This window comes from Corvus cornix, chromosome 1, assembly GCF_000738735.6.
Source record: "Corvus cornix cornix isolate S_Up_H32 chromosome 1, ASM73873v5, whole genome shotgun sequence".
Classification (NCBI taxonomy): Eukaryota; Metazoa; Chordata; class Aves; order Passeriformes; family Corvidae; genus Corvus; species Corvus cornix.
In genome coordinates this window covers 4,246,385-4,258,547 of record NC_046332.1, presented here as the reverse complement: position 1 = coordinate 4,258,547, position 12,163 = coordinate 4,246,385, and the positions used below count along the sequence as shown (strand labels likewise).

Here is a 12,163-nt window from a genome sequence, read left to right as displayed (position 1 = left end):
GGCAATTAACCTTAATCAAAAAACACACTTGAAACCTGTGAGGTTCAGGGTTTTCTGTTTTTAAATACCTTTAATATCAAGCACCAGGTGCTCACTGAGGTATGAACTGATGGTTCCATCCTCGTTGAGTCTCCACTTTTGCCTGTCCCTCCCATGTTCTGTCCAGAGGGCGACTTTGGCCCCAGGCACATCTCTGCCCCCAATGACATCCAGACAGGCATTGTTGGCCTAAGAAACAAGGGAAGAAGTGAGAGGCAGGCCACAGAGCCTCAGTTTTGTGCCTGGCTTGTTTCAGGCACCGAGCATGTGGCAGTAAATCATGCTGTGGTTGGTAAGAAGCCTGGCAAGCAAGCGAGGAACAGATTATTCAGCACCTGAGCAGCTGCTTGATCAAAGGTGGTGGTCTTTGTTACTTCATTTTGTTAATGTTAAACCATCAGCTTTTTTATATTAATAACAGACTATCAAGGGCAGCAGGAATAGAAAATCACTGAAACTCACCCTGGACTTGAAGAGCCCTCGGCAGTAGTGCCAGAGCTGGGAGGCGTTGCCGCTGTGCGGGGCCGCGCACACCGACGTGGCCCTGATGTCTGCCAGGCTGCCAGCCACGGTCAGGTATTTGCCCTGGGCCCTGTTCCTCACTCTCAGGTACACTGCTGGCTGCAGTGGAGTGAGGGAAGAGATTTACAACACAGAGATCAAGCAAATAGATGTGAGAGGCTCCCCCCGCCCCCCTGATCATCCACCAGTCTTCTAAACTCTATGTTCAATTTTTGTTTTCAGCTAAGGATGTTCAGGAATTTTTTTGTTGGAAACAAATGTGCATGTGAAGCACAGTTAGGTGGTCTTTCACATGCAGATGGGCAGCTATCAACAGCAATGGCAGACAGGTTTTTTTAAAAATAATGTAACTGTGGCTATAGAACTAATTCCTGTGATCTGCAAATATGCCTAGTTCAGCACATTTCATTTGTTCCAAGGGCAGTAAATGGGCTGTACATAAAATGTAAAGTATTTTATTCTTGGGACACAAGACTTACTGAGTTACATATCCAGCAACTTCAGCCCTCATTAACTGGAATATATGGCAGAGAGATACACCATTACTTTTGAATGCACATGGAAAACAGGGTTCTGACCTGGTATCCATGTTTACTTGGTTTACACAAAAAATAATGAGGATTTTGCAGGGCTACTGCAGGATTTGAGCTTTTGCTCTGTTATTCACTGGTTTCAGTGGAAACAAAAAGCAGGGAGTTATAAAGGGCAGCTCTGCTGGAACCCCAGCTGCAGCACAGCTTCTCTTCTGGGAGCTTTGAATCTCCTTTTTTTCCGTATTAAAACAAACCCTGAGCTAGAGACTATAAGGCCTCTCTCCCACCAAGCATCCATAAACAAAACCTGTATCTGTGCAGTGTTTAGTTACTCTTTACTTTGTGGTTTAGAGACCTGAACCTTTGAATGAGACTGAAATTGGCATTACCTGGGGTGAGGCAGAGAGGGAAAACCTGATGGGAACTGCACGAGCTTTGCCTCTTTTGGAAATCCAGGCTGCAGCACAATAAAATCGCTCTTGCTTCCATTTATGTTAATTATGAAACAAGCCAGTGTGGAATTGGTTTCCTCATTATATTGTTATATGGCAAAAATGTAAAAATAGAGCATCCACAGAACATGCTAATGAGCAATTCAGAAAAACAAAACTTGGCACCAAGGAACTGGGAATTATTTCCCTTTAGGAACCTAACATAGATCTCAATAACTGCCATGAGAGGCGTTTTCTGCTTCAGCAATCTGCCAGTGGGTCCTTCTGGCTGTCACCATTTGGCCTGATTTAAGGAGTACAGCACACCCCACTGTACTTGATGGTCGAGCTGATACCTGTGCACAACCCCTGCCCATAAAAACCCCTTCTCCTCACTCAGTCTCACAGTACCTGCTTCACAGGACGAAGGGAGCCAATCACTTTCCAGCCACTGTGTTCACTCCAGTGTGAAATCTCCCTGGGCTCCAGCAGAATCTGCTTTCCTAAAAAATTGCATCCCTCGTAGGCAATCCACCTGGATACACAGAGCAGAACGTGAAAGGGCACTCGTTAGCCACAGCAAAACACAACTGCAGCTCAGGGCTGTGCTCTTGGAATCCCCCAAACCTCTTCACAGTGGGCTAACAGCAAACCTCTATTTCTGTGCTGCAAAATCCCATCCATTTCAGTGGGATGATTGCCTTCTGTTGACATTCAGACCTATTTTCTGTTTGCCTGCCTACAGCTTGTAAACTATACTTCCCATCTCCCTTCTCCCCCTCCATTCCCCTTCCCCCTCCGCCCCCCAAATAAGAGAACCTCTGCATGAGCCCAGCTGGGAATAATGCTGGTTTCAGCAGGCCTGTGTTAGGGAACCAGGGAGCCACACTTGCAGCTTTGCCTGGTTGTGCACATTAATTATGAGAGGATCTTGTCTGATGGTTTTGTTACAGTTAAAGCTTTTTATACAATTCCACTTGTCTGCAAACACATACAGGTATTCACTCCAAACCCCACATCCTGCTGCAGCAGATTTTCCTGTCATGAATACACCATGGACGTGGCTGAGTCCTGCAACACCCAGTGAAAGCACTGGCTCATACAGACCCCTTGTTATCTGGGCATCTGCTCAGTAAATGCTGCTCACAAAGGCAGCCTCAGGAGCACAGATCCCTTCTGTTTATATCAATAGGTCATTGTTGTGTGGACAGTGAATCCCAAATGCCTGACTCATTAACTCCTCTGAACACAAAGGCAATCCTGGTTTCCCAGGTTACCTGTTTTACAGGTCAGCTGCCAAGAACATGAGGGATGGCTGTGCTCTGAGTCATTGAGAAAACACCCACAACCTCGAAGCACCTGGAATTGCTGTTGCCCAGGGCCCCCAGTACAGAGAAACTGAGAGCCAGCCTTGCTCAGGGCTCCATGGAGGCTCAACTGTGCCAGCTGTGAGCTGCCTGGCACTGAAGCTGGGTCCCTGTTCCTTCAAACAAAACCCACAGCTCCTGACTAACAGGAATTCAGGGCAGCCTGACCACCCCTGTGTCTTCCTTACATTTTGAACATATTCCTGGCTTTTTTTTTCCCCTTGCAATGGTTTCTGTCAAGTCACTGAGAATTCACTGTTAACATTATTCTTGGAGCATGGAACAGTCTCACTTGGAATGCAGTTTCAAAGCAGAAATTTATAGGGAGCAGAGGGGGAAAGACTGACAGAGATCACCATCTGAAGCCAGGGTGGGCTCCTGGCATTCAGTGACAGACAAAACTCATCTCTGCTCTCACACAGGCTGTGCCACCTCTCCCACACCTCTGAGTACCCCAGCACCCTTTGCCAAGGCAGATTCCAGGCTTGTGCCTTACTGAGGTGGCCGGTTGGCTCAGGAAGGAGCCTTTTACCTAAGCCTGGCAGCAAGATGCCATCGGAATATTTATATAAACCTTTGCTATTTGCCTAAAGCTGACAGCAGGCTTTGGGACAAGGAGCCAACCTCCCCCTAAATCTGCCTTCCTGAACTCTGAATCCCAATAAGGCAAACAAACCCTCTAGGTCATCCCACAATCACCTGACACCCTCAGCCTTTAGGCTACCTGTCTGCTGTGTGAGATGGGGACAAGCTGTGCAGGTCTCTTTCCTAGGAAGCATCGAAAAGAGCTCAGAGGAAGGCCAGCCCTTCTGTCTTGAACCCATCCCAGAGACAGGGAGGCAGCTAACCCGGCTTGGATACCCAAAACTGAGCAGAAAGATGCAGGAGGGGCTGGCCCATTGCACTCACTCTCCGGTGCTTTCTTGCCACGTGATCCCAAAGCCATCACCCTTCCTTTGCAGTCAACTGCTTGGGCAAAGTGATTGAATTCCCAGACAACACAATCACTCTGTATTTTCTGCTAAGGTTCAGGATGGAAGTGGCACAAATGTTGGGAACTGTTGTGAATTGGCAAAGCTCTGTGGGGAAGCTTGTGTTCACTATTCTCTCAAGAAAATTACAGCCTTGCCCATGTGGAAAAGGTGGGGAAAGGTCAAACATAAACATAGGAAATGTGTGTCCTGTTAGGAGAACAGCAGTTTCCAGCTACTCTCAGTTGCAGGATGAGACTCTGCAAGTTATTTGTTGCTGCTGTGGGTGTGGAGGCTGAAAACCTGGCTGAGACAGAACACTTGGGAGCTTTTCCAAAAGGTGAAAGGGAGAGATGCAGAAGAGGTCACTTCTGCAGATGTAAAATGTTTTCACAGAAGAACCTGGGTGTACATTCACACTCCTGGAGGAGGGTTAAACTAATAACAGAAGCAAATTACTGTTCCAGCTGTCAGAGCCACCCTGAGCTCCTCTCAGAAGCTGCTGCTTCTCTGGCAGCCAGTCAGCACATCAAGCTTCGCTGAGCCACTGCAGTGGTTTAAATCACTGCAGTTTATAGCTGGCATTTTACAGCCATTTAATAAAGGCACTCCGAGTTTACACTACCTGCCTTTGAAAGTCAAGACAGAAGTTAAGAATGTAAACCAACCTATGAACGAGGCAACAATCATGAGACAATGCATGCTCAGTGTTAGCTCCTACAGGGCAAAACTGACAGGGATATTTCTTCCATACTTACAATCCACTTCTCACCCACACAGACTGGGTATAAAAATGGAGGTCCTCGTTTAAAACAGAATTGACTGGTTCACTGAAGTGCAGCTCTCTGCCCTTGCAGCATTCCAGGGTGAACAGACTGATGGAAGGCTCAGCAAAAACCTGGGGGAGAAGGAAGGAGAAAAAAAGCACAAAGTTTTAGTAGGAGTAGTCTAACTTCAGTTATTAGACATGATGAACACATTGGTCCACTTCGGTTGAATTTCCTGCAATGCTTTTGGGTTAGCTCATGCTCCTCAGCAAATATAACAAGTGAAAAGCCCACAGCACAGGGAGCTGAAACAAACTGCATTTATCAGTGGCTTTGTCATCAGTGTAGTGCCCCACTGACTCAGGCACACAGTCACCAGGCAATGCAGAGGCCTCTGTTTGCCTCTGGAAAAACTCATTTTGATCTGATTTGTAGCACCAGGGCCTTGATTACTTTTCAAAAATCCACTTTATTTACTTATTGATGGATATAGCGAGGCAAATCAAAGTCTATTCCACACACTTCAGTTAGGTGTAGGTCACTGCAAAAATCTTAAGGAGCTACAAATTGTAAAAGATGAGAAGGGTCAACTAAAAAGTTCTCAATGTTTTTAACAGACATTCCTATTTTTCTTCTGACATTCTTGGAGGAACAGCATAATTAGTAAATTCTACAATCTCATGTAGAATTGAAACATTTTTCACTTAATGTCCTTTTCTACAGTTGACAGATTGCCTATGAAAGCAAATTAAAAGATCAGTTTGTACGAAAATGCGGTGCAGCTAATAAGGCCAGCAGAAAAACAGAGGAAGCAGATTTAAATACACAAGTTCTGTGCCTTAGTACAAGGAACACTTGTACAATGCTTCAGCATTTTTAACCTAAAACCAGAAGCATAAGCACTTGCAGTTTACACCTTGATGCAACTGGTGAAGGAAGAGGGAACAGGTCTGACTAACTCAGTGAGCAGCCTCTCCAGGAAAGTCACCTTCTTGTAGGAGATGTTACCCTGAGAAAGCTGGCTCAGACAAAAGTTGGGATTTCTCTTGCAGCAGAGACATGGCCTGAGATGGAATAAGTGAAACAGAATCTTGAATTAAAGTTGACTCAGGCACTGAGTAATTAAGAGAAATTAATTTTCATGTTTGAAGACGTACATGTAGTGTAGTGAAGTATCTCTGAAAAGCTCAGGGGTGAGTCAAGACATATGAATTTGCTTGACACTGACTCAGTGCACTTGGTATGCAGCTGGTTGGTCAGATTCTGCCTCAGAGATTGCCTTCCTCTGCCAGCCAGTGCAGGGACTACCTAAGTCATGCAACACTGCATGAACACAGAGATTATTGAGACATTTTGAAGAAGAGGTTGGGATCATCCGCTCAGATTTTTAAAGCCCACTGAACTCCTAAAACCTAATGTTACAAACTAGAAAGAGATTAAAACCTCTAACATTTTTATTTTAAAGTGTCAGCTCTTCCCAAATGCCTTCTGCTGGATGGGATGGGTCAGATTTACAGTGTGTGGCTAAAGGCTCACTTTGAAACTCAGACCAGCAGGCCTAGTGCAGGCAGCCACCTCTGAGGCTGCTTTGCTCAGCCAGGCAGAATCATCACACTGCTGTTTGCAAGAGCCTTAGCACTGCCTTTCACCTGAGTGGACACCAGAAGCCATGTCCAGAACAGGTCTAACAATTTTCACAAGTGCATTGCTAACCACAAGAAACACCATTTGGCATTTGTGTTGCTGGAAATTGCTACCCAAACCTAAATATTCATGCTGCTGTTGCAACACTGAGGATGTTGAGACAGGGCTGCTGTACTAGATGGACAAGTCACCTGACACAGCATATCCATTTATACAGCAGGAACCACGACAGCAAACTGCTGGAGTCAATTAAAATGATTCCAGCTCTGTGTGGTTGTGACTGTTTGGATGGAATGGTCTGAGAATTCCCTGTCCAGCTGCTCTGAGTCCTGACACACACACCCCACTGATGACTCTGATATCTCTCTCCCAGGGAGACCTCACACGAGATGCAGTGACCTTGCAGACATGAAGCCCAGAAAGAAACCAGGCTGCTGTGCCAAGCCCTGAGCTCTCCTATTTCCACAGCCATATATAGAGCAATGCACTGATTCCTCATATTCTGTATTCACTTCCAGGCCAACAGCTGGCAGCAGTGACTTGGCCTGGCTTTTCTCTCTGACTTTGTTTTCACAGCTCCATGGAAACTGGGAACAGTGAAAAACAAGGTTTGGGGCTATGCTGTTAGGCTGGAAGCAAGATGCCTCTGTAGTAAGCCTTTCTTGCAGAATGCTGGGGAGCACTTTCACCTGAAAGGTGAGCTAAAGACATCTATATTTACCCATTCCCATGTCTAGGTCAGCCTTACTTTAGCTTCTTTTCACAGTTATTTCAAGGAAAATACCTGAAATGCCATGCTTTGGGAAAAGCTTGCCAGTTGAGAGAATGACACAAAGCACTAAAGAATTTCTTAACCTGATTTTTATGTGTGAAGGAACTGACTGCATTTGCTTAAAGGAACACCAATTTGCTTGTCCTGTTCTTTCATGCAAATGTCCAGGGAGAAACTTGAAGAGATTTATTATATTCAAGAGGCCAGTGATTAAAGAAAGCTATATTTACATAGCATTTCAAGATATGAGCAGCCTTGTAAACTGTTAAATACACTGATACACTTAACAGGTGTGGTGTTCCATGGCTAATACAGCACATGGTGCAATGAAAATGACACAGGGAAACCATGGAAAATCAACACTAAAAATCAACACACTAAAAATCTCTTGCACAGTTCAACTCAGCTCAGACTTTCCCCTCAATAATTTTTACTTTGCTTTTAGTAAAGCTCTGCAACACAATTTTTCACAACTCAAAACAGAGTTTTTACGCTTTACCAGTTCAGGAAAAATCCCACAATGCAAGCTTGATATTAAACAAAGATCAGTGCAAGATGAGCTTCCTCAGTGTACAGACACAAAGAAGCTGACCAGAGGGCACTAGAACTGCAAACCAAGTGCACAGGTGAATTTGCACACATGCTTAGAACAACAAGCATCATTTTAGCTATGGATAATTTTTCATTATGGAAGTTGTGAGAGTTTTTACTAATAAAGCCCTTTTGAAAAGGGCCCATCCCAAAACACATTTTCCCTCACACCTTTTTGTCTTGCCAACTTAGGCTTTGCAAACTTTGACGGGAAAGCCTAATAAAAGCAAAGGGAGAAATCCAAAGGGCCATGAGTGTAACCCAGCCATGGCAAGGGATGGTGCACTGCCCCATTTCCCATCGCTGCTGACCAGCTGCTTTGCAAACAGCATTTACCAAAGTCTGAACTGGAGGAGCCTCCACAGCTGTGTTACAGCATCCTTGGGAAAGTCTTTACTCTCCTGGCTTGGCCAACTCATCTTTTACAACTGTCCCTGCTGGAGCTGCTCTTGCCTGGCTGCTCCCTTCAGTGTGGGATGGATGCTGGCTGAGGGAGCGCAGTGCTGGACGATGCAACGCCCACGGTCCAGTCCCAGCAACACAGAATGACTCAGTGCCTGGCCCTGGGAAACTGCAGTTAGTTTTTGTATCTGATTTCTTTATTTGCCTCACAGGAATGCTGGGGAGATTAGTTAACACCTGTATTTAACTTAGAAAAGATAATATAGAAATACAAGGACTATCGTGATTGATCAGAGCAAGAATAAAGAATGCCTCAGAAGAAAAGGGAAAAAAAATCCCAACCAAATAAAAGAAAGCATTGCACAACCTACAACCTCATTTTGGTTTTAGAAACTATGAGACCGCTTTAACTTACAGGTTGAAGGTAACATTTTAGAAAGAAAGCTAATTGCTCATTGCAAGAATCCTGGGTATTTTTGTCCATGTAAATCACACCAAATATTACAGGGAGTTTGGCAAAACAACACACCTGAGAAAAGGCAGCACCAGAGCTGAACTCCCCTTGCAAGATTATCTATCCCAAAAGAATAACCTCCTCAAGCAGCAAACACTGGACAAATGCCCCAATAAACAGCCATAGCCCTATAAATGGCCCAGCTGCCTCCTCCTGCTCTCTTGCTGCTGGGCAAGGGCCCGCATTTCCTTGCCATGAATCCATGGCAATGCGAAAGGCAACTCCTTGCTGATGCAGGCACGGAAACCTGCACCTCTGCAGCAACTCTGAACCTGTGCTAGGCTTTCACCTGCCTGCAGGATGGCTGTTAACAACCATACAGCAGCACATTTCATCAACAAGCTTTTCTGAAAGAGTGCTCTGGGGTTTTTAGATCAAAGGAGATGATGAGAGGCAATGACATCAGTGTCAGTTGCTCCTTCTCCGTACCATCCTGTTAATCCACAGCTTTTCCTAAACACTCTGAGGATGATGAAACAGTCCAGCCTGAAATTGAGCAAAATAGAACAGCAGGAAAAAGCACAGCTAGGGCCTCCGAAGGGTCTAGCTTGAGTATTATACACCTTGGAGAACAAGGTGCGATGGGAGAGAGGAAACTTCATCAGGAACTACAGTGATAGAACAAGGGGTAATGGCTTCAAACTGAGAGTGGATTTCATTTAGATGCTGGAAAAAATTCTTTACTGTGATGGTGGTGAGGCCCTGGCACAGGTTGCCCAGAGAAGTTGGGGATACCTCATCCCTGGAAGTGTTCAAGGCCAGGTTGGACAGGGCTTTGAGCAACCTGGGATATTGGGAGGTGTCCCTGCCCATGGAACTGGATGATCTTTAAGGTCCCTTCTAACCCAAACCATTCTATGATACTAAGAGGCTCCTGGGAAAAGGGAACTCCTTCCCCACACTCCTTATGAACCTGCCCAACTTCTGCGTTGCTACTTCCTGAACAAGCAGTAGAGGAAACTGGTTGCAAAGATGTGCTGAATTCCTCCATGATGCCAGTGCACAATAAATGGGGAAACAGACGAAGTGGAACCATATTAATTTGAATTTCTTGTGAAATGGGAGAGTGTGTGTGTGTGCAGAGGGTGTGGGAGCAGCATAAATGCCATACTTAAATGCTGACAACTTCACTTTTCAGCAGACAACAGATAAAACATCCCTCCAAGAGCCAAGAGCTAGAATAAAAATTAGCCAGCCTAAAATACTGTCACTACAGTGAAATCATCAGACCATCACTAGTGTGAGCCTATTTTCTTATCCAAATCATTTTGCGCTGCTCTGAAAGTTTTGGGCTTTTTTTCCTCTTTTAGTTGGACCAACTCAGTGATTTAGAAGGAAAATTTTAATTTTGTTACGTAATTAAGCTCTTAGAAAAACAGATCATATTTCTGTCAAACTAAAACCTCAAAAGTTTACTTTCTTAAACAGAAAAAAATAGCTTTTTTTTTTTCATTTAGTGCAGTTGTTGTATTTGTTTGCAAACAGTTTGTTTTCATCAAAGCTGCATTTTTCATAGAACAAATGGAACGTTCCCAGCGTGGGATTCCTCCACAGTTATGTTTGCAGCAAATCCATCTCACTGAAAGGAGAGCAGGAGACAATGCACATCCAGGGCTTGGTGCCAGGGTTATAAGTTCTCCCTCTCACATGTGAGCTACCAGGGGACACACCTTACCTCTGAAATGAGGCTGGTATTGAAAGCTGAATAATGGAAGGGGTTCCCCATGCCACAAATGAATTCAATAAAGCTCCACAATTCCACTTGGGAACAGGCTCGCTTCTCTCTTGAATGAGCTCACAGAAATATGCTGTAATAAAAGGGGCTCTGTTCCAAGAACAGTGCACTGTGGACAGTGCTCACAATTAACCGTGGCTGCTCCTGACCACGACCTGCTGCGTGCTCTGGGTCACGTCTGTGCCACACCACAGTCCCCAGCACTGCCCTGGGCTCAGCCCTCACAGTGACCTAGGGCTGTGAGGACATTGCCATTTGGGAAACAGGTGGAGTTTAGTGCCATTGTATGTTGTTTAGTTTGTGAAATACAAAGGCTCCTATTGGCAAGAGAAGGACCAAACTAAGAGGTGCAAAAGCAGAGGAAGATGTGTGCGAGATCCCCACACACAGCCTGCCAAACACACTTCTTCCAGGGCCTGGCCCTTGGGAATCAAGGGCTGCCAGTAGTTTCCTACCATGCCAAACTTGTTATTTACTTCCCTGTGAGATTGCAGGCTGGGGGATTAGGATGAGGCCTACTATTTGATGTCAAAACTTCACTTGGATTTGGCACAGCAAAGTCCAAAAGCCTAACTTGAAAAGGGGAACTTTAATCTGAAACCCAGGCTCTCAACAGGTGGGAAGTCACTGTATCTGTATAGTCTAGTGAAAAGTCCAGCTCTCAGATTTGAGTTGTACATCCTTCCCACCATGCCCATGGGTTTGGTGTTTGCATTTGCTTGGGGTTTGGGGGTTTTTTTTGGCTTCTTTTTTTGGTTGGTTGGTTGGGTTTTTTTGCCTTTCTCCTAAAAATCTGTTCACAAATGGTAAAAAGGACTTAATTCAATTCAGCTTTTTCACATATGATCACAGAAGACTGGCTTCATCGGAGTTACACTGAAGGACACACGCCACATAGGCTGAGTTTGTGACCTGTGGTCAGGGAAGGAGGAAGAGTTTGGAGAAGCTGGTGGCCAGTGCTAGAGAGGAGGGGGCAGAGAAACCACTTGCTTCTCCTTTACCAACAGTGTTACAGCTCATCTTTGATGCTCCTGCACAAGAGCACAGCAAGATGTGGAAGAAAGGCACAGACATCACATCCAAACTGCAGATTTGTATGGCCTGCATGCAGGGCTACAACGGCATGTACAAAAGGTTGTATCTCTCTTTTTCTGGAGAGCACAGTGCATTCCTGTCCAACCTCCTGGCCATGGAGGGCCTCGTATCTCACTTGTAAAAAACAGAGCAACTTTAAACCCAGAACACGCAAGAGCAGCTACAAGTAACCACGTGCAAGCAGCCTGACCCATTCCCAACCCAAAAAATCCTGTGAGCCCAGAAAACAAACCTCACTCTTTTCCCTAACTGCGAGTTTGTTTAGGGCAAGTACTCGCTTTAGACATCTGACAAGGAAAAGAGTTCTGAAATGTTGTTTTGGGTTTTTTTCTCCCCAATAAAGTCTTACATATTGAATAGGCTTGAGGGATTTGATTGTAGCAGTCGGGCAGCCACAGGAACTGAGGTCAACGTAAAGGCCTTCTTCCAGCACACAGTGATTGTCAGTGGTTTCCCCTTTGTAACACAGGAGCCAACTGCAAGAATAATGGAACAAAAAAGCTGCTCTAGCTGCTTATTAACAGTACGTTTTTTTCAAGACCTAATACTTGCTAAGGACATAAGGAATAAAATATTTTCTTAGCTCTTGCCAAGGTTAAAGTAATGTGACTTGAAAGGCTATGCAACAAAGCAACCAAAGCTGCAAAATTGAATGGTGTGGTACAGAAACCTCAGCTCCAGAGTCAAACGACGCTGAGTGAAATGCAGACACTTCCACCGTACCAAAGTGCTCAAAATCTGGAATAAATTCTAACTGGAGTTAAAAAGACAATCACAGTA

The 12,163-nt window shown here is 45.0% G+C and overlaps 1 protein-coding gene across 1 annotated transcript in view; it reads right to left on the bottom strand.

The window, feature by feature from the left end:
• The window catches only part of CRYBG3 (crystallin beta-gamma domain containing 3), an 83,408-nt gene that overhangs the window by 2,307 nt on the left and 68,938 nt on the right, over positions 1–12,163 (bottom strand). The window contains exons 17-21 of the mRNA XM_039555185.1: positions 11,733–11,859; positions 4,622–4,761; positions 1,937–2,060; positions 502–660; positions 69–228 (exon numbers count right to left, since the gene is read on the bottom strand). Coding sequence (XP_039411119.1) covers positions 69–228; positions 502–660; positions 1,937–2,060; positions 4,622–4,761; positions 11,733–11,859 — 710 coding nt within the window. The remainder of the gene's footprint in view (positions 1–68; positions 229–501; positions 661–1,936; positions 2,061–4,621; positions 4,762–11,732; positions 11,860–12,163) is intronic.